Source organism: Brachyistius frenatus, unplaced genomic scaffold (assembly GCF_029030835.1).
Source record: "Brachyistius frenatus isolate BFR_SWC_R1_liver_20210118 unplaced genomic scaffold, ASM2903083v1 Contig_66, whole genome shotgun sequence".
Taxonomy (NCBI): domain Eukaryota; kingdom Metazoa; phylum Chordata; class Actinopteri; family Embiotocidae; genus Brachyistius; species Brachyistius frenatus.
In genome coordinates this window covers 1,191,897-1,213,210 of record NW_027210665.1, presented here as the reverse complement: position 1 = coordinate 1,213,210, position 21,314 = coordinate 1,191,897, and the positions used below count along the sequence as shown (strand labels likewise).

The 21,314-nt window shown below is 39.6% G+C and overlaps 1 protein-coding gene across 9 annotated transcripts in view; it reads left to right on the top strand.

The window, feature by feature from the left end:
• The first annotated feature begins 14,679 nt into the window (after positions 1-14,679).
• Positions 14,680-21,314, top strand: part of dachd (dachshund d) — a 94,134-nt gene continuing 87,499 nt past the window's right edge. For 4 of the 9 annotated variants that reach the window (XM_069706953.1, XM_069706955.1, XM_069706952.1 and 1 more), the window contains exon 1: positions 14,681-15,460. In XM_069706953.1, the coding sequence (XP_069563054.1) occupies positions 14,910-15,460 (551 nt within the window). In that variant the 5' untranslated portion in view covers positions 14,681-14,909. Of the gene's footprint in view, positions 15,461-21,314 lie in introns of all 9 variants that reach the window. The other 5 variants (XM_069706951.1, XM_069706948.1, XM_069706947.1 and 2 more) reach the window with 2 other exon arrangements.

Genomic DNA, 21,314 nt, shown 5'->3' with positions numbered 1-21,314 from the left:
AGTTCACACATTTCCAGGCATACATTAATGAGAATGGTCTTATCTTGTTTGTTGACCCTCTGATTTCAAAAGTTACATCCGAATTTTTTTCATTGAAACCTACCTTAAAAGTCAACAGAACACACATTTTAAACATAGAATAAGCTCATTAGTTCAAATAAGCAAATGGGGCTGATACGAACCCAGGGCCCTTTCACTAGTTCCTTTTTTGGGTCAAGGCAGGGAGTTAAAACAAAAATTCTGTGATCCGAGGCATCTGCAATGACATCATCTCAAGTTTCCACTGAACTCTGAGGACCTTTCCTCTCCAGCAATGAGGATACAAGGAAAGTTCAAGGATTGAGCAAGTCAGTTGGACTAACATGCCATGGAACAGGAAATAGCCATTCATTGATTTTGTGTGTGTCCAGAAAGATCAATTTTATTCTTCCTTTGTTTTCAGACTACAATGCACTAAAGCTCCTGCAGCAGCAGGATGTGTTTTGTACAAGCGCGGTCCAAATGAAGCTATAAATCAAGTGTTGGAGCAGAAACACATAATGTCATCCCCCATAGACCACGTAGAGTACAGTACCGCACCTTAAACTCCTCCAGTCTGCTTTCATTCTGTCCGTGCAGACAGTCTGACAATGTCCGACAATCAAATTAATATGACTGTCAAAACAAGCGATAATGACAACTCCTCCGAAAACAGTAGCACGACGGAGATGTCTTTTGATTTTAGATATGTAAACGTGTTCTTCAGAAGAAGTTAGTCATGGGCAAATTATGTTGTTATTGCATTCACTGCTTTATGAGGGCTGTTATCTGGTTCAACATCACCCTGTTGTTAGGCAGTTAGCTGATTAAGAGTGTGTGAACGCGTGCATATGCGTGTGTGCATAAACTGACACTTCTTTAATTGTATTGCAGTCGTGCTATCTGGCGCTGGAGTTAACTCGTAAAAGTGAAGTCTCAAGCAGATTCCCAGCGTCTGCCTATTTAAGATTCATAGAAAAGACCATCCACCCCAATCAATATCTACTTGAGATTTAAGTTGCATTATGTGTCCCCTTCACAGGCTTGATTTAAAACATCAGCACAAAGTATTCTTAATTTTATTGCCTGCCGTAAATTAAAATTAATGATGCTGACATCCACAATTAACAATGAAAAATGCAGATTCTTATAATTACTTTAGCAGTAATATTGTTTTCAGCCCAGGCTCAAGGTGTTCCTCACATGCTCCTCAACATTCAGTAAAACACAAAAAGACAGCTTCATTACATTTTATTTGCTATAGGAAACAAAAAAAAAAGGGTCTAACAAAAATCCACAGCTCATTTGGGAATATCTCGCCATGCATAATTAAGCAAATTTGATTGGAATTAAGCATGACTTCTTTTGGTTGGGTTTTAATGAATGCAAATCAGGCATCTACATCCCTAAGATTAATTTCAGCCAATTAAAAAACAAAGCTTGTTGGAAAGTGTAAAAGTGTTCAAAGCAGGGCAGCAAAGCAGTTTCTCTCTCCCTCTCTCGCTCTCCGTTCCCGCTCTCTCTCCGTTCGCTCTCTCTCAGTTCGCTCTCTCTCCTCATCTCATCTTCATAACTTGCACTCAGGAGAATCCCCCACTCAACTTTGATCATTAGCATGAAGTTACAGGCAAACAGTGTGAATTCAAATGTGGCAGAAATGCACGGCCACGATCTTTATGCCTCTTTACTCTCAAAGTTGCACCCTTAAATAGGTTTTATTTTTTTTTTTTTTACACACAATTATTGTCTGAGTAAACTTCTGGTACAACACTGACATGACATTTAGCTGTTGCATTTGGGCGAACGTGTACAAATATACGAATCTAAATATGCTCGTCTGGGAAGTCATTGCACTTATGTCTCGCTCGTATTGCAGAGGCACCCTTTGGAGCATTAGATATGTCATTGTTCTGGGTTTTGACAGGGCAAAATATGATAATTATTCTGCATTAGTTTACCCACAATAATGTTGGCACAACCTGAAATCAACCTTTATCAGTGTTCAAGAGCATTCGATCCATCTGACTTAAGCACTCAGGAGATCTCATTGCGGCATTTTCCATGTGAAAGCACCATTGCACACCAGACCAGTGACAAATAACGCAGCTCACGCCAATAAAAAATGTCCGTGTCAGGCAGTGTCTGTGCCTTATGCAGGTGCTGGTGACATTATGACAACCTTACACTACACTCCATCCTAAATGTTATGCTGTTTATTTGCACCTATCAATGCGGTGCACAAGAGCACTGAGTAAATCCTGATTATTTGGAGAGTCAGACGTAAACGCTAATGACTGAGGGCAAGCAGGCACCTTCAGGCTAATGCTAATATGCCTGCGCATTGCTCGGAGAACGGCGCGTACATTGATTTGATCTCCCACATCAAAAGACAAACAGTGGTGCAAGTCAGCACTTCCCCAGTCAATGTCATTCCTTGAAGTGATTCCCCCGCACGTGGGCCCGGGGAAGGAGGGGGCGGGGGGGAGGGAGGGAGGGAATAGAGAATTAGGCAATCAGATCTATTGGCATTTCTTTAAAGGAGATTCATGGTGGGAGGAAAGAGGAAAAGTGAGGAAAAGTGTTTCCCCATTCACCTGCTAGCCAGTGCCAGTTCTGAGAGGCTTGCTGTGTTTAGATTGCATTAATCTCTCTGTCTCTACCTGTTACAGAGCTTTCATTAATGTTGTCTTTTAACATCAAGTCTCCTGCAGAGTGGGGAATAAGTTGAGAGTGCTCAGAACTCTGCAGGAAGTTCAAAGCGCCACAAGAAACCCTTTATGTGTTCCCTTAATCATTCAAAAGCCCATCCTAGTATGCCACTTGTGTAGCTCCTCCATATGACGAGAAGAATTAATATTTGGCCTCTGATGCATTCTTTTTGAAAGAATAAAGGAATGTGAAGGAAAGCATTATCTATTCTAGGAGCGCAGGGAATACTCTGACTGTGTCTCAGTTCTGTTGTAGCTGCTGCGTCTCATTTTGTCTGTCGCAGATCACAGGGCTGCAGACTGGTACGTTTTCAGAGGGAGAATGGCGAGTGGGAAATTGTACTGTTTTATTAGAACCCTGTGGGAGAGTTTTGTAGCGGCAAGCATGCCATTGTGCCTATTTGCATCATGCTAGCAGTGAATAGATATGATAATGTTGTGATACTTAGACTGAGATAGAATCACTCCCACAGAATTGGTTTACAGTGTGATGTGCAATTCTTCTGGCTCGTGATAGTCAGCTCTTTTAGAGTCATTTACTTTTACCTAAACCATGAGAGATTATCCTCACCACTGCAGTGTGAAAGACTTGTCTAAACATAACAATCATTTCACTACACTAATCATTTGTTCTGTTTCACCTCTCAGTATTTTTTTTTTTGTCTGTTAGTCCTCCACTGTGTTAATGTATTAACTCTGATGCCTCAGGCTTTTCATTTCATTCAGTAAAGCCTCATTGCTATAGAGTTGGCCTTATGCTTACTTTATGCACCAGGGACCACACATTCAAGTTCACTAGAGCAGACCTACGTGCCTTTTGAAACATTTGGACCGCGTTATTATGAAAGTATAGTGTTCGTACATTTGTAACTGCAATTGCAACTCAGCCATCGGTGTAAAATTTGCCATTCTAAGTTTCCTGAGTGCAACGAGACAGAGAGAGGGAAAAATGTGTGTACCCTTTGTTTTCACACATAATACCACAACAGAGATTATTATTCCGGGGGTAAAACCAGTGAAAGGCTATTCAGTGCATTTGTTTCAGACTGTCCTACTAAAAAAAATACAAAAAACGGAGAACTAGAATAATTTGCATTTAGCCTTTAAAGATCTGTATGCATTCACTGGTGGCTTTTAAAAGCCTTCTGATTAATGTTCATTAAATTGCACTGAACTATTTATAAAGAAGGTACAATGGAAGAAGTCTTGTCTACTAGGTATTGGGCTAAATCGTGTGGAGGGGAGAGATGTTACTGAGAGATGGGAAGCCCAAGGGACAAGCAGGAGGACAATGCTGTCTCTTGGGAGAATTTTATGCTGCTGAAGTGAATTTGAATACATAAAGGAGAACTCGGCTAAGAAGGAAAGGGGGGTACAACATAGCCTGTGTTCTCCCAGTCCCTTGTGTGGGAAAAGAGGCAGATTAGCCTATGTGTTTCTTCTTCCATCCTCTCTCTGTTCTCGATTACTAATTTCGTATTCTTAAGTCTGCATTTGTGCCAGGAGTACATTAGCTCAAGAGCTGCATATTTAACCTCTACACACAATATCTTTTTTCTTTTTTTTAAGTCTTACACGTGTTGTTTTTCAGTGGTAGTTAGTTCATCTCTAATCAAAGTATTCATTCCCACTGCACAGACCTGTTGTAGAAGTATCACAGTAAACAATTTATTGCTTCCACTGAAGACTTCTTCTCTGTCACTTAGGTAACTTAAACCCTCAACAGATTTCCACAAAATTCAGAATCAGCATCAAACAAATACTTAGACTTCGGTAATGATGTGGATGTAGAATCTCTTGATATTAGACTGTCTTATGTTCACCGTAAAAGTCAATTCTAACATTGAAATAATTTGTTACAGTGTCCTAAAATAGTTTCAAATGTTGACGACAGCTGTGAGGTTTTCACTATGTGTCTCATAATTCTGCCCTGATGATGTGCACATGAACTAAACTGGGATGCTTTCTGGTTTTATTTTTAGTAAAAACACACAGCACAAAATTACACCACACGACAAAAAAAACGTAAAAGGAATGCAATATATTTGTATCAACACATTTTCCTGCTCGGGCAGGCAACGCCCTGCACATTCTCCCTTCTTAGTTTTCCTGTTTGGTCTGCCCTCTTTACTGTGTCCCTTATCTGAGCATCATTCATTCCTTCTCTGTGATCCTGCACTTGGCTGTGGTCTGTGTGGCTTGGCATCCACCCATTCTTCCTCTACACCACTAAAGACACTGGTCTGCACTGTTCTTTGTCTTCAGCTAAACACGGATGGGGTTTGGGTTTGTGAGGGCATCTCTTGTTGATATACTGCAGCCTCACCTGTTTGCATTACACCTTGACTTCCTTAAATTACAGTCCGTCGGCTGTAATTCATTTTTGAACAAGGTTCAAGGGTTCGGTAAATAAGTAATAATCAAATGTTACATTTATGTCATACAGTATAAATCATTTATTGGAAAGACTGTCAGGCTTTAAGTTGTTGGAAAACATAATAAATACAATAAAATGCAGCTTTATATCAGAAGCAAGAATTGTATCTTACACTAGAATTTAAGTTTTGTTGAACAGAATCTGGTGAACTAAATGCTTGGTGTGTTAATTTTGTGGTCCACGACCTGAAAACTTTAAAGAGAAGTGCAGGGGCATGTAACAGTTTAACAGTAGTCATGAACTATTTCAGTTGATGTCTTCTGTGCTCCTGTAGAGGTCACTGTTGTGTGGCGCCTTTGTGCCAGATTGGGATACTCTCAGCAGCCCTGATACATTCCTTTATGAAGTCTGCAGCAAGTGCTGTGACATTGAAATAGACTAGGGGAATATGAGCAAGAGCAGGATTACAAAGTTAATTTTGTTTGCCAGGCCATAATGTCTAATACAAACAACATTGTTGTAAAAGGGAAAAGTTTGTTGACGCTTAATCTGTCCAATGATGAACAGTAATTATTTTTTGTGCCAGTGTTAATCACGCTGTACCAGTAGTAAGTTAATTTGGACCAAATAAAGAATCTTATGCATATATGTCTGAAGGCATCTTAGAGTTGTAGGATTATTTCCTCTACGGAAGAAACACATTATGTTAATCAGAAAATCCCAATATTTGTGTATCTGGGAGATGATTGTAGTGAGCAATTATGTGGCGGCTTTATTACCAAGAACACAAATTAGACCGTATGAATGGATTTATCCCAAGCATTTGTATGTGCCATTTAACTCTGAAATCCTTGTTTATTAAACTCCAATTGCACATATGAATCAACTCTTTGGCATTAATCACAAAGTACAAGAGCCCAGATGGTACAATCTTAGCCAAGCTTGAATTAATACGAAAGGTTGAATCGCTGCTGCATCAAGCTCCTCTCAAGGACCTTTGAAGAATGACATGAATAATCATTGTTGTTGGATGCATAGTTTATTAAGTCAGCAGAGCATAGTGACCTACCACAAACTGAGCGATATTATAGCACATGGTGGTGCCCTGCTAAGACTTTCTCATGTATTACTGCTCGGATGCTGAAGAAAAGAATGACTTCTTGTACTAAGTCACAAAATATTTTTTTTTGTATGATATCATGCACCGTAATATCACCATTACACGGTGATCATGATAAACAGAGACAGGGCCAAAGTGATACACCAGCAATGGATAGACATCGCTGTTTATTTCCAGCTGATTCCGATTCAGTTTAGTTTTAGCTTTTTAAATCTATGGAGAATAATGTGATTGAAACGTACACATACCAAACCCACCTGTCTTGCAGTAGTTAAGACATGACATGCAGTTATAGCTTCGTGTTTCCTGACGGACGGAAAAATAACCCCAGTAAGTTCGACACGGTAAGCAATGAGGCTTTTAAAGTGGAAATAACAACAAAGTAATGGTATTGAGTTAGTACTCCATACAGGCTAATACCTCCATTGAAATCAGTGTCACTAGGTGTTGATGATGCCTTAGTTCTATAGCAGGGCAAGTTCACCTGCAACTTACAATCTTACAATGCTGGAATTAATTAAATAATCAATGACAACTAAGATTTGGGACTGATGTCAATAACTAGTCACCAAAAATTCAACTTGACATCGTTGATATGTTTTCTATCCCAATTATTGTACTGTAATAAAAAACTTTAAATAACTAGCAGAAGGGCTGCGCTACCATAACTAATTTCACGTATCTTCCATGTTTACCAATATAATTCAACGATGATAATAATAACAGGAAAGTGAGAGAGGGGGGAATTAGTACATACTAGGCCAACAAAGGTTCAACAGATGTTTTTACTGCTTAAATGACATTAAATTGCACCTGATTATATAAAGGCTGTACGGAATTACAACTTATTACATGAATATATATCCTGTCATTGTCTTTTGTTCTCTACCTAAACAATCCTCCTCCACTTTGCTCTGGCCTCGCACTTAATGTATTCAATCTTAGCTGATTTCCTGATTCCAAAGGACATTGCTTCTCATTTCTTGTCGCTTGTCTCCTAATTCCTAAAGGTACAATTAGCATTTTGTTTGACGAAATGTTGAAAGGTTCATAGATTGATATTTGCAAAAATGTAGCTGGCTGTTTTTTTCCAAATGCAAATTCTGACATTTATTAACGTTTATTACAGATACTCTGTTTATGGATTGTAAAACTTGGCATAGATTTAATGGGAATAAAGTAAAATTACAATGTTTAAACACAATCAGTGTGGCAAACCAGCAAGTGTGTAATTTAGTGTTGTGTGGCAATGAAATGTTTTACGGGCCTTGATTTATGTCCTGTGCATGGCATTTCTAATGAGAGAGACCAACATTGCAGCACGCCTGTGTTCCAGGAAACTACATTTACAGCAGATCTTTTTTTTCTCCAGAGTGTTTTTCCCCTGTGAAATAATGTCAGCACTTTCCCACCTTCAAAGTCCTTTTGTTTCCAGATCTATTAACAATTCTAATTGTACAGGAACACTTGTTAAGTAAGGCTGGTAAATAAAGCAGGAAACGCATTATTTCCTTTTAGTGCAGATTAAAGGTACAGCTATGCTGGCTTGAGACACATTAATGAGGTTTTAAATAAAAATGCTGGCAGGGAATTTACACCGCTGACTGGTTTAACTGCAGTAAGCAGTTGATTTTCCTTGATGTTAAAGGGGAACATTATTTTACCTACTAATGAAAAAATACATCTTTCCACAGTCCTATCTGTTAATTAACATGTTTGTGTTAAGGGATTTTCAAAAAGGATACAATTGCTTTCAATCTGATTAAAGTAAGTGATACATAATAGGGGGGTTGTTTTCCTTGGGTCCTTCTGTTAATTGAATAGCTTTGTATGACTTGGAATGTTTTTCCTAGTCACAACAGTTCGCTGGGACCGAGCTGCTCGGGATGCCCCTATCTTAATTACGGATCATTTTCCAAATGTGGTTCAATTTCCTCAGCAGGACAGATTCTGTTAACTGCTATTTTTAAGGCCAATAACAACGTCAAAGCCAGAGATGATTAAAGCAATTAAAATTTCCCTTTGTTTTCTAAGCACAGCGAGATAGGCCTGCCTGTTTGTACAACATTTATCAAACATTTACTAAATGGAATTGAATCTGTCATCGATGAAGTTTTCCGAGACAATTACCTTTTAGTATGGCAAACACTGTTTCACTCAGCTAATGTCTCGCAGCTTATGGCTGTGATTAGCCATTTGATTTCATCAAGCCAAACTAAAAATCCTCCAGCAGAAAGAGAGAGAGAGAGGGGGAGAGAGGGCGAGCGAGAGAGAGGGAGAGAGGGGTTTAAATATAATTTTACCATCGGAATTTCTCAATTAGCATACCACATTTTCTCCATTAGATAAACTGCCTTTAGAGAGCTGGCTGGTTTAATCTGTTTAATGTCCGTGTAAACTATAATCTCCTGATTCTAAAAAGAAATCCCTTAAGGACATCATTCGCATACACTCTTCATAAGACAGTTTTTGAAAGACATGATGGAGTGCAGCTTTTAAATAGGGATTGAACAACGATGGGTTGTTATGCCTATCATGCTTTTCTTCTCTGTGGCACATGGATTGTGCAAGTTGTGGTTTCACTTGCTCGAATTGAGCCAATCATTAGTTATTAGGCTTTTACAAGCTTGTCCTCGCTTGACTATCGCTGGCATACAGTATAACGTCACATGAGGTTGTTCCAGTAGCATATAGGTTTATGTCATCACTCAGTTTATGATTGTCGTGGCAACAGGCTGTCGTCTCTGAAGTCACTCCTCTCGAAAGATGGCAGTTGCTGTTCTCTGAAAGACGATTTGGAAGCGATATCTCTATGTGACATGATAAATGACTCAAACTTTGGTGTCAGATTGAATCAGAAGTGTATCAGGCTGTGCACATGTGCATCACTGCCAATCAAGGCAGCGTTGGGCTGCTACAGCATATAGATATAGAAATCAGGATTTGTTGTTACCCTATTGAACGATGAGCAGAGAAATCAGTGTGTTTACATGAATATCATTGCTTTCCATCATACACTGCAGGCTGTATGAATTAGGACCTGCAAACACAGCCTCATTCTCCTTGCATCACGCCAAGAGTCACTCCATTGATTACCCTTCTCCGCTCCCAGGAAATGGCTCATGCATCTCGTGTACATTATAACAAATGTTCTCTTTGCATTACAATTGAATTGTGATTGTTATGTTCAATCAATGGGGAAAGGTCACGGGATCGCTCCTGCCAGCGCTTTAATGGAGAAGTCGATGAGGATTCATTTTAATCACTGCGGCTGTGGCAGAATGAGCACAACACTGAGAGACTGTCAATGGCCCGGTAATTACCGCTGTTTATACAGGTTTCTGCTTTAGCAATTTAGATATCCACAAATCTCTCTGTTTCTTGCACCCCGGTTATATTGGAAGCTGTGTGGCATCAAATGAAGTACCAGAGGATGTGGGCTGTGACTACTCTAATTGTGGGACTAGTGGTGAGGCTGGCTCTTTTGAAAATGAATTGAGCTCCATTTACTCCTCCTTTGAGCAGTTACAGTACCAGAAAGCTGTTATTTTACATACTTCGTGTGAAGGAGCATTTCTATTAGCCCAGGAGAGTCCAAGGCCCGTCTGGCTCTTCATCTACACTACATATACTTGCAGTGCACGTCTGTCAAGGATAAGTCTGCAAATAGTTTGTGGTACTAAATTATCTCCTCGTCATTACTCTTGAATTAATTGTGAGTGTCTTCGAAGTTTAGAACTGAACAAAAATCCAACCGAGAAGATGGAATTTCACAAAATTCGTGCTGAATGTAGCCGTCTGGCTTTTCGTACTTTTCAAACATGGTGTTTTGTATCGTTTTATGCTCAACTTTGGTCACTCGGGTTAACGCAAGTTGCTTTGATATCCTCATATAAGGCAACCCGGTGTGATACCAAAGTATTAAATAAGCCCTTCAGTCCAGTAGAGAGACCAGTGTCAGTGGGACATTTTGCCTCGCCTGGGCGTGAAAGGGATGGTGCCTTAGGTGTAGGCAGTAAAAACAACGTGGATAGAGTTAGAAAAATGATGAGTATAAAGTCATTTTACGCAGGTAATGTCAGTCAGCTATGCGTTGTCAGTTACTTCGAAGAAATCTATGTTGACTTCTGCTTCTTTGCAGACTTGAACACTAGTCTGTGTAAATACCAACCTGGTGTCACGACGACACGCGTGACACGCACGCTTATCCACTAGAGGTGACCGGATCTGTCTCGCGTCTTCGCCCGGTGTGACGTATCAGTGTCACGTGCTCTGGGAAAACAAAACCGTGCGGGAACCCGTGTGGTCAGGGTTAGGAAAAACTGACCTTGTTTTGGTTTCAAGAAAAAAAAAAAAACACATGGTGACTGTTAGGATTTTTTTTAAATTTTTTTTTTTTTAAACCCACTTGGTTGCCTTGTGGACTCAAATCCTCCCGGGTGAAAGTCTGTGACTCGCACCACAATTAATCACTTGTCGAAATAATTTCACATTAATTTTCAATCGATTGTTGAATCAATTAATAAACTCATCATTTTAACAATGCAGGCTGTCTAAGTAACATGATCATGTATTTTGCTCGGACTGAAACGTTAGTTGTTCTGATTAGAAGATAACAGGAGGGTAGGGCAATATATTAATATAACATTGATATCGTGATTTTAATAATAGATATTGTGTTAGATTTTGGATATCATAATATTGTGACACGACATAAGTGTTGACTTTCCTGTCTTAAAAGGGTAGTCGACAGTAAATTGTGAATTTACCAGACTTTCGTTTTTTTTTTTTTTTTTTTTTTTTGTATTATCTACTTTACTCACTCAGTCATTATATCCACATGACAAATAATTATCGACCAAAAATCTCACTTTGTAAATATTTTGTGAAAGCACCAATAGTCATCCCTCTAATATTGTTGCAATATCAGTATTTGGTCAAAATTGAAATAATGAATTTTCTCCATGTTTCCCAGGCCGAGCTTAAAGACACCATGAGTAAATACTCAATAACTTAACATTCCGAGGGGAATCATATACTATGTAACTAAAGACATTGATGCGGGCTGTGTAGAATATTATCAGTCACTCTCCACCATCAGAGCGCTCTCCGACGTCTCCCCTTCACCCCAAGTGGCATGTTTGTGTTGGCCGGTGTCTAAGGATAGATGGGGTCAAGGCAGTATAACCTTGGAGAAACAAATATTCATGATCAATAAGAGCTTTATTCCAAGCATCTAAATGATTCTTATGTCTGAAGCCGCTTCCCTCCCCCCCCTTGTTTGGCCAATGCTGAAAAGCAGTTTGAAGATTTATGCATTTTAAAAGACTGCACAGTATCACTGCTTTCAAATGTCATGTAATCATAGGTTAGGGGAGAGTACTGGGCACAGAGAGCTAAGTGATCTCACAGATAATGAATTGCCTCTGAAATATAATACATCGTAAGTATGATTCTTTGTTCCAGACTCTGTACACCAACTCTGTACAATTAAAGTTATTTATCTCTCTCGTTTTTTAAGTTCATCAATTATATTGTGGTACACTTAATGTCCATAAGAGGATGATGTATGATTGGTCTAATTATTTCTTATTCACCATGCTTTCTAAAGCATATCAATTTTGTTAATACCATGTAATTAAAACACGTCAGTGCGCTACAAGTTGCAGGCTGTATTAATGACTATGAAAATTATTTTAATTAAATAGCCAATTATATAAAAATCCTAACCATGAGAATTGACATTTAAATGAATTCAATTTAAATTGCTTTTCAACATTGTTTTATCAAAGCTTTATGGGGTGAATAAATTATTACATCAAACAATATACTGTGTCATTGATCATACACAAGTCTTGTCTCATATCCATACATTTTCAAACACTTTCCTGATGCCATACATCATTACAGGGTGATTACATTTTGACAAAGTCATTTGTTTACTGCAATCTCATCCAAAGGTACTGTACTTCTGTGCACTTTTAGGAATACTATGCAAACTGTTTGTTACTTAATTAACCAAGTAGTCAATCAAACTTGAAACTTTACTCGTGTACATTTTCAACTATTTTTTGCGAGGACCATTTGAAGTGTCTACTGTTTAAAATGACACATTTTTGTCACAAGTACACACTTTTATTTGTAAGCTCTTTACTTTTGAGATAAGTTCCAATGGTACTTGTTTGCTGAATTATATCCACAAAGTATTGTGGTGTAATGTACAGCACCAGTATACACACTGCATTGTTGTGTTATGCTGTGTTTTTATAACTGAGGTCAGACACATGCAGCCCACCCAGTCTGTTAAAGGACCTTTGTATCTAAAACATCATACACATCCTGGGGTGCCTTTTTAATACCTATTAGGCTACTCAGGCTACTCATATATTTTCCTCCTTTTTTTCCCTGCATAATGTTAATGAAAGTCATTTTTCAGACATTACAAGCACAATGATTTGCAGTTAACCCGTGCAAACAAGAGAAATAGTGGGCAAACTGTTGTGACATTCATTGTATATAATGAAATCTTAATATGGTGCATATTTAAGTGAAAGGTTAGCAACATAAAGGGCAAATGGATTGCCTGGCAATGAATTTTAAGCAGCTATTGATTTTACACTACAAGCTACCTCTTCCCTGAATGATAATTTTGAAATAGCACACTCCTTTTCTTAAAGCTGATCTGACACAACAGGACACCAGGAATACACCGAATATTTAGGCAAATACAGACGGTGTGCACCACACTCATTGCATTTAGTAAAAGTACGTACAAAGTGCTGATTTACTTTATAAAATTGTGCAAACACCAATAGATCAAAGGAAAACTACACAGTTGTGATAAAAACTTAAAAAAGTAAGAAAACTGTGACGTATACTTTTTGTATATCAAGACCTACAAGCTCTTTGTAAATCTCAGGAAATGAGTGCTATAAAGTTCTAGGACAGAAGGTTAAAAACCCTCCCAGTGGTGCAGACTGAGGAAAAACCCAAAGCTCCTTTTGCAATTGCAATCGGTCTAATTTAAGATTATTCAAGTTTACACAGTTCTCTGTCTTACAGCAACTGATTGATTTGTTAAGAAAGGCAGGAAGTAAGCTACTGTACTTCATAATGTGCCTCAGTGGTTGGATTCACATGTAAAGTCTACATGAGCTGCAGTAATACACTTGTACATGGACTTGACCCTACAGCCCCATACAGTGCTCAATTTGACCCGCTATGCCTTCATCCTTCTTTCCTGTACCGTCTGGGGTTGATATTGAGCGAAAGTTTGAGAGTTCATGTAAAGTTTGGGTTGAATATTCAGCATCATAACTCTCGAACAATCTGGTGTTCTGTCTGGCGGTTATGTGTACCATACCTTTTATTTATCACTATATGCAAGACACCCGAGAGGTAAAACCATTATCATTTTTATGCTGAATTTAGATTTTTTTTGTTTTTGTTTAATTTTTTTTTTTTACTTACTATACTACCACTTTCAGTCTGTGCCTTTATATGTGCAGCAAATTTGAGTTCATTAACTTTTTAACCCGAACCCGTGCCACATAGGATACGTGCTGTATTACATGCTCATCTGATCACTTGTCATTTCCCCGATAAAATTATAGTTATCGCAGGGATTGAGATGGACAGTGAACCAAACAACTACTGACAGGAAGCACTGCAAGTGTAGGATGGTGTAACTTTTACAAAGCAATCTGATGGAGATTAATCATTAATTAGCAACTGTAGGTCACATTAATTGACAATATACTACTTATAAAGCACACTGTATGCTTTAATAGGGTTTTAATTTGCATAAAAGCTTTCATCTTTGTATACAACCATTGCTTCATGTGGTATTGTCCTGTTACTTAAAGCTACTTTGGCTGTTTAAATACAATAACCAGAATACAAATGAAATCAAATATGATATATTTTCTCACAGATGGGGTTGTGCAGTGACTTATACCAGCATGTGGAGACAAATATGACTTCAGAATTCAAGTTTAAAACGCTCTGGAGTGTTGATACCTGGATTAAAGAGGATCTGAGATATTTTCACACAGTCACAGATAAGTACAAAAGTTTTAAACATTCAGGTGCTAATTTCTTATAAAAATCACCGTGGTGAAGTGGCCTTTGCATTGTTCGATAGCAGGAAGATTGCTGTTGAAGTACCATCAATAACTGTAAACTGAAATCTTTTTGTTTTTTTTATTGAGCCCTTCAGGAAAACAAATCTTAAAATAAAAAAAAATAAAAAAATAAAATAAAAAAAAGGCTATACTTATACGATTATGATATATATGATATAACCGGATCTTTCCAGTGTGGAGTGATATTTTAACAGACCTGAAACATTTCAAGCCAGAGCCCAGTTATCTGTTCTTCAAAGGCTTCCACTGTCCCCTAGCTCCTCCCTCTCTGTACCGTGTGACAACAACAACTCATCCACAGAGCGGAGCTGCACTTTTCAGCTCATTTTCCTCCTGTCATTCCTCCTCCTATCTTTGATCATTGTCCCGCCGCTCGCCCCCCCAAAACCCTCACTCAGCACGCCTTTTTTCGGTAGCTCTTTTTACTTCCCAACTTATCTGAGGAGCTAAACTCTCGTGGATTCTTTCATTTAGGGGTGTCTCGGCAGGCTGGGTTTTATACTTTGAACTTCGGCTACTCTCTTCCCCTCCTGTAGGTGACCATGGCCGTACCGGCTGCTCTGATCCCACCAACTCCTCTGGTCCCACCGCCTCCAATCTCGACTCCCTCCGCGACGACGTCCCCGCCGTCGACAACTTCATCACCATCTCCATCCCTGGCCCCCCCACCCGGACCCGGACAGAACCTGTTCAGATCAGAGCTCCTCGCAACCGGCAGCCCGGGCATCCCGAACGCGGCTCTCCCCCCCGGCAAACCCGTCTACTCGACCCCGTCGCCTGTTGAAAACATACCGCAAAACAACGAGTGCAGGATGGTCGAGTTGCGCGGTGCCAAAGTCGCCTCTTTCACCGTGGACGGCTGCGAGCTCATCTGCCTTCCTCAGGCTTTCGACCTGTTCCTGAAGCACCTGGTCGGCGGACTGCATACGGTCTACACCAAGCTGAAGCGGCTGGAGATCACGCCGGTGGTGTGCAATGTGGAGCAGGTCCGCATCCTCAGAGGGCTCGGCGCCATTCAACCCGGGGTGAACCGCTGTAAACTCATCTCCAGAAAAGATTTCGAGACTCTGTACAACGACTGCACCAATGCGAGGTTAGTGGAGAGCTCTGTTGTGCATTTTTGGTTTAAATGTCCTTACAGACAGCTGTGCGTAAAGGCGCAGCAGCAAGAAAGGGGGAGACATTTTTCCTTTACAAAACAAGTGGTTCGAGCGGCATAATTTGTTCGCCGAATTTAATAATTGATTGTTACAGAGCGTGCGCAAGTGGGTGAATATGCGTGATTGTGTGTGTGTGTGTGTGTGTCAAACCCCAAACATCGAGGCAATGTGCTCGTAGCGGTATGTCGGACAGGAAGAGACAAGCGCACTTCACCAGGGGGAAAAAGTTAAGTGAAAGTTTTTAACACGTGCAGGGCAAAGTTGTGCCATGATGGATAGCCTGTCTGCCTCAGCACGAATGGATCGATAATGTAGGCTACACCTTGGTTGAGTTTCACAACGCAGTTGAATAAACTTTAGGTGGAGAGCTGCCACTTCAAAGACAATTACACAACTAAGAGCCTCTGATCTTTTCTCAGGAATGCTTAACTGTAATTTTTCTGAAATTTTACACAACTATTAGTTCCGTTTTATTTTTTTTAATGACTGAAATAAAAGTAGGCTACACCTCATTACATGTCCTTGCCACAGGGGCAATATGATCTCAATTATGAGAACTAGAATTTTCAGAAAGTAAACAAGATAGACCCATTTTTATTAGAATTAGAGGGCAACAAACGTTTTAGTCTCAAATGTTTTCTTTGTATGGATAGCCACCAGATTTCCTAACGAGGTTACAGTGCAGTCACGGCTCCTGTTGAATTAAAAAAAAGAAAAGAAAGTGTATTAGGCTATATTTATTTGAACACTGTAAGTGCTAGGGATAATTCAGCAATATGAGAATGTACATTAATTAAACATCCTTGAATTCTATAAAACAAATTAATTAATACCCAGGTAGTTAGGTAAACAACAACACGTGAAAATAAATGCATTACCCCATATTACTGAATCTGATATTTTGAGCTTTATATGTTTTAAAATGGAGTGATTTAAGCAGCGATCAATATTTGATTAAAAGCCATTTTTATTGTCCTGTTGCACCCAGCTTTGATGTATTACTCAGTCTCACAGGATGGTTCAGCCTGGTCAAATTTACCATCTTACCTGTCACTATGATTGATTTCATATTGATCTCCTTTCCAGAAATGAGCTGGAAATGCAAATATGATGGAAAGGCTCACATCAGTGGGGGAATAGCAATAAACACTTAAAGTCAATTTGAGTCTCCGTTTAAAAGCATGAATCCTGCTTGCAACATCACAGTGGGTGATCAAACTTTGTAGTTTTCGATGCAGTCATGAGTATCACAGTCACATGTGGAACAACAAACACAAGGATGTATGTATGAACATACACACACACACACACACACACACATACACACACAAGTTGCTGTGCAAAAAGATTCTTTTCCAGTTATTAAAATGTACGGGTATGTATTGTGGTCATCAAAGCGTGGCTGTAACTAAAAAGTGTGTCATTAGTCCTGGTCAGAAAAAAAAATCTAATGACTCGCACAACATTTTAGAAAGACTGAGTGTAATATTATTACAGTGAAATATTTGTAATTTTTTAAAGCTGTTTGTGGTGCTGTTTATTCATTAGAATTTTGAGTATAAGCTCCAGTTTTTGCTGTCAGCAAACACTGTTGCCATTGTCTTTATGCTTGCTTCGAAACAGGCAGCCTCACACATCTACATACAATATGCTGCAGCTTCATATTTCCATTCCAGTAGCAATCGACTCAACAACTCACCTGTGCACTTTGGTGCTTAAGCATCATTTACATAAAGCATCAAAGGAGCAGAGCACCCCCCCCCCCACCACACACACACACACACACACACACACACACACACACACACACACACACACACACACACACACACACACACACGCACACACTCCTTCCATAGTGAGAACCATACCGGTGCCGTGATCGTCCTCTCAAGCCTGGCGTGGGGCTTCAGGTGACAAAGTATGTGGTTGAACTCTCTGGGTTGTCAATGGGGGGATGGCCAGCGATGGGGTTAAAGGATAATGCAGTGCCTCGCGTCGCTTTAATGACGCTAAAGTGCTGGGCTATTACGGGCACATGGACAGGACTGTAATTGTCTCTGAAAGCAGCCAGGTTCTCCCGGTGCTGGGCTGAAATCAATCACTCAGACCCGGCCTGCCCGCCTGCCTGCCCCATTTGGAGAATTACATCATGGAACAGTGAGGCATCCGCTGGATAAAAGGCTTCTGTTACTTAGAAAGAGTTGATTTTATTTGCAGGGATGTGTGCTTCGCTCCGTCTGTCATTGAATTGCCACTGACAAAATGATCAGTTTAAGTAAACAGGACGCAGGTTGCCCTGTAGGTGAAAACAAGTTCCCCTCTCCAAAGTCGATGTTCCGTTTTGCACCGACTTGCTGTCAGATGAAAAGTATCTGAGTTCACCAGTTAACCCGCTCAGGTTTCACAACAACAGCCCTGCTGCCTGAGATAGTTTAGCTTTTCATCTCACCCTATTACCACAATGTCACTACTCTTTTTATACAGTGGCAGAGTGATAACAATGAAGTGAATAATACTCCTTTACAATGGGTCTTACTATTTCACATGCTGTTTTTCCCCTCCCACAGTCTATTGTGTTAAAACAACACTCGTCTCATTTTGCACACAGTGTGAATGTGAATAGCATCAGAGCACCACTGCATCCCGCTGGTTTAGTTTTGATGTGGACACAAACAAGCTCCAACCAAATTGTTCCCTATTATGCTTACTTTAGCATAACTCGGTTCCAAAACATGAAATAGAAAACAGAATTGTTGTGTTGGACTTTTTTGTGTTTTAGTAATGGCTTCAAAAATGAGAGTTTATAGATAAGATTCTATTTAAAAAAAAAAAAAATCCCTCTCTGTTTTTATAGTGAGTGTTTGAAATACTCACTACTTAGTAATTATTGTTAATCTTTAAGAAGTACTAGGAATACAGTCATTCTCGACCCCTTCATTTTCTTAAGGACTCTCGTGCCAGATTAGCAGTGTTCACTCTGGCTCCCATACTGATCCAGGTTCAGTAATCTCCCCTACATTATGACTCTGGCCCTCCAGGAGCCCTCCAGGAGCCCTCTGTTCCAGCTACTTGTTTTCCTTTTCATTTTCCCTGCGGTGGGATGAAAAAGGTTCTTATTGCTGTGTGACACTTGAACTCTCTGAAAGGTTATTATAACACGGGGAGGGGCGGTGCAGAGATATCGCATATCTCTCATTGGTCTGCTTTGTGGAAGGCAGGCTATCCGATGCTGGGGTGCAGAAATACAGCAGTTAATTGACAATCATTGTCTACCCCTGAAGGTTAACCACACGCCCTAGACAATGTCCCACCACTGGGAATGAGATGGCTTTTCACTTACATGCCCTTCTTAAATAGATTTTCGCTGGCTTGTTTCAGTCAAACAGATCTTCCTCTGAAATGTTTCGAGTGACAGGTCACAGTGAAAGCACTTTTTCTTTAACAAATATATCTAATTGATAGTGATATGACAGCAAGTGTTATGAGAGCTATCACCTCTCTTGTTCCTATTTCAAGAGTGTTTATGCCTAAACACACATATTTGCAAATGACGGTAATTGTTTTGTTTAGCGCTCAGTGTGAGCTGCCACTGAGGGTGCCAGCTTGTCTCTCTCCCTCCTCTCCTCTGCCGAGCTCTCTTATAATATATTTGTTTTCTACAAGGCACGGATGTGTTTACAGGTACTCAGGGGAGATTTCTGGATTCCATTCAAATCATTCCCAGTCAGAGTGGGTGCTAAGATACCCGTCACCCAGCAACCACATCCAAGAGGGAGCTTGGGCGATAATAACTTCAAAAACAGAGTGACAGATGCCTGATTAGAGAGAGAGAAGGAGAGGGAGAGAGAGAGAGAGAGAGAGAGAGAGAGAGAGAGAGAGCGAGTGATAATGGTATACAAAGCTGTTTAAAATCCAAATCTATTGAAGTACTTTCTTGAAAGCCAAATTGGTCCTCATATTGTGTGTTGTTTCTTTATTGAAGTAAAAAAAAGAGAAAGAAGCATTTAAAGTTCTCTCTCCCTCTTTTTTTTTTTTTTTTTTTTTTTTTTTTACATTTTTAATCCTTCAGTGGGGCTCTGCTAAATTTGATTAGGTACAGTACATGTGCTCAAGTCAACTGTGCAGTTGGCAGATGGCGGCAAGGTGTTTTTTTTTGCAAACAAATAGTCTCCTTGAAAATCAGAATTGCTTTATCGACTCAACATCCACTCGGTCGGAACAAGAGCAAATTAAAACATTTTTTAAGGAAAGTCCACAGAGTGGCTCAGTTAACAAAAGTAACATTCCATTTCTGCGTATCTTCTGGGATCATATTTCTGTAGCTTAAAACGAAGCTGAGCCAAGACTGTTGAAACCACAGATTTCACTTGTTAGAGAGGCTTTGTTTGACACTGTCTAATGTCATTTGTGGATTTAGAGGCTATTTGCATGGCAAAGAGGCCTGTATTGTTAATTTGCCTGTTGGATGCATTAGTTGTCCAAGCTCCTATCCTATTTGCATGCCTTTACTGGATCGACAGCACCAATTGAATTATTAATTCCTTTGCAAAATGAAATGGTTTAAAATCGCACATCAACATCAGGTCTTTTGACATTGATTAGTATGTTAAAATTATCTACCATAAAGTTGCATTAGCTTTGTTTTTGTTTTTTTGTATTCCAACATACTTAAGCTGTTTAAACTGTATCTGTCAACATGAGTAATCTTGCATATTAAACTACATCTGTTAACAGTGATTTTACCTGATGATTTCACACTCGACAGTGATTGCCTAACATGGCAGGAGTAGATTTTGGGTCACGCTGATTTCATTCTCCTCTTTCCCCCCCATTCTGAGCTCCCTAGCTCGTCTTTACTTACGGGCTCCTTCACATTACAGCACATTTAGAGAGCATAGCGGAAGTCACTGACGCTTGTACCAGGATGGTAAATGCTACTGACAGAAGTTAGAGGGAGCAGATGAGATTTTCTGATTGGAGAAGGAATGCAGGCCCTTGCCTTGGCACTGTCTAATATGGTCACATAGAGAAATTGATTTTCCTCAGAAATTAATTAATTTTTCATATAGCCCAAAGCTGGAGTTTAAAAAAGAGTGCACACTTGCTGGTTTCCTATTTTCCCCCTTTTTTAAAGAATTATTGCCTAATCATATTAATACTTTTGCCCCAAGGATGAAAAGATAATTGTACAAATGCATTTGGAAATATGTATCACTGAGTATTTATGATTAAATTATGCAAATAACTCCGCTCCCATCCTTCGTGGGCCCAGATTGTCTAATTAGGATTGATATGGCGAATAGATGTTGGGGAATCTGAATACAAGCATGTCCAAAGAGCAGAAAATTGAAAATGACAAGGCTGGAATCCTTAAAAAGTGTGTGTTTTTTTTTTTTTTTTTTCCCCTCTCTGTCTAATTCAGCGTAGCTGTATCAGGAGTTAATTTTCCCCAGCTTCATTTCTCGTCTGAGCTGACAGGAAAAGGAATCCATCAGGGAAGCAATCTCAGATGGGATTCCACAAATTTCCTCTCCTTGTTTTTTCTCCCCCTCTTCATTTTCATGGAGGCTATCAGGGATGAATCTTCTCCTGAGTAAACATGCAGATGTTATTCCTTCAGTGTCAATGTTTTTGGAGCTCTTTGCTCAATACAAAGGACTCCGCCTTAATAATTGAAGTATATTAAGAAAGGAATGTCATCCAACAAAAAGCCCTTTGTACTTTTGGAATTTCAGTGAAGTAATGCGCTTCTTTTTATGCAACGTTTTTCTTCATTTTAGTGAG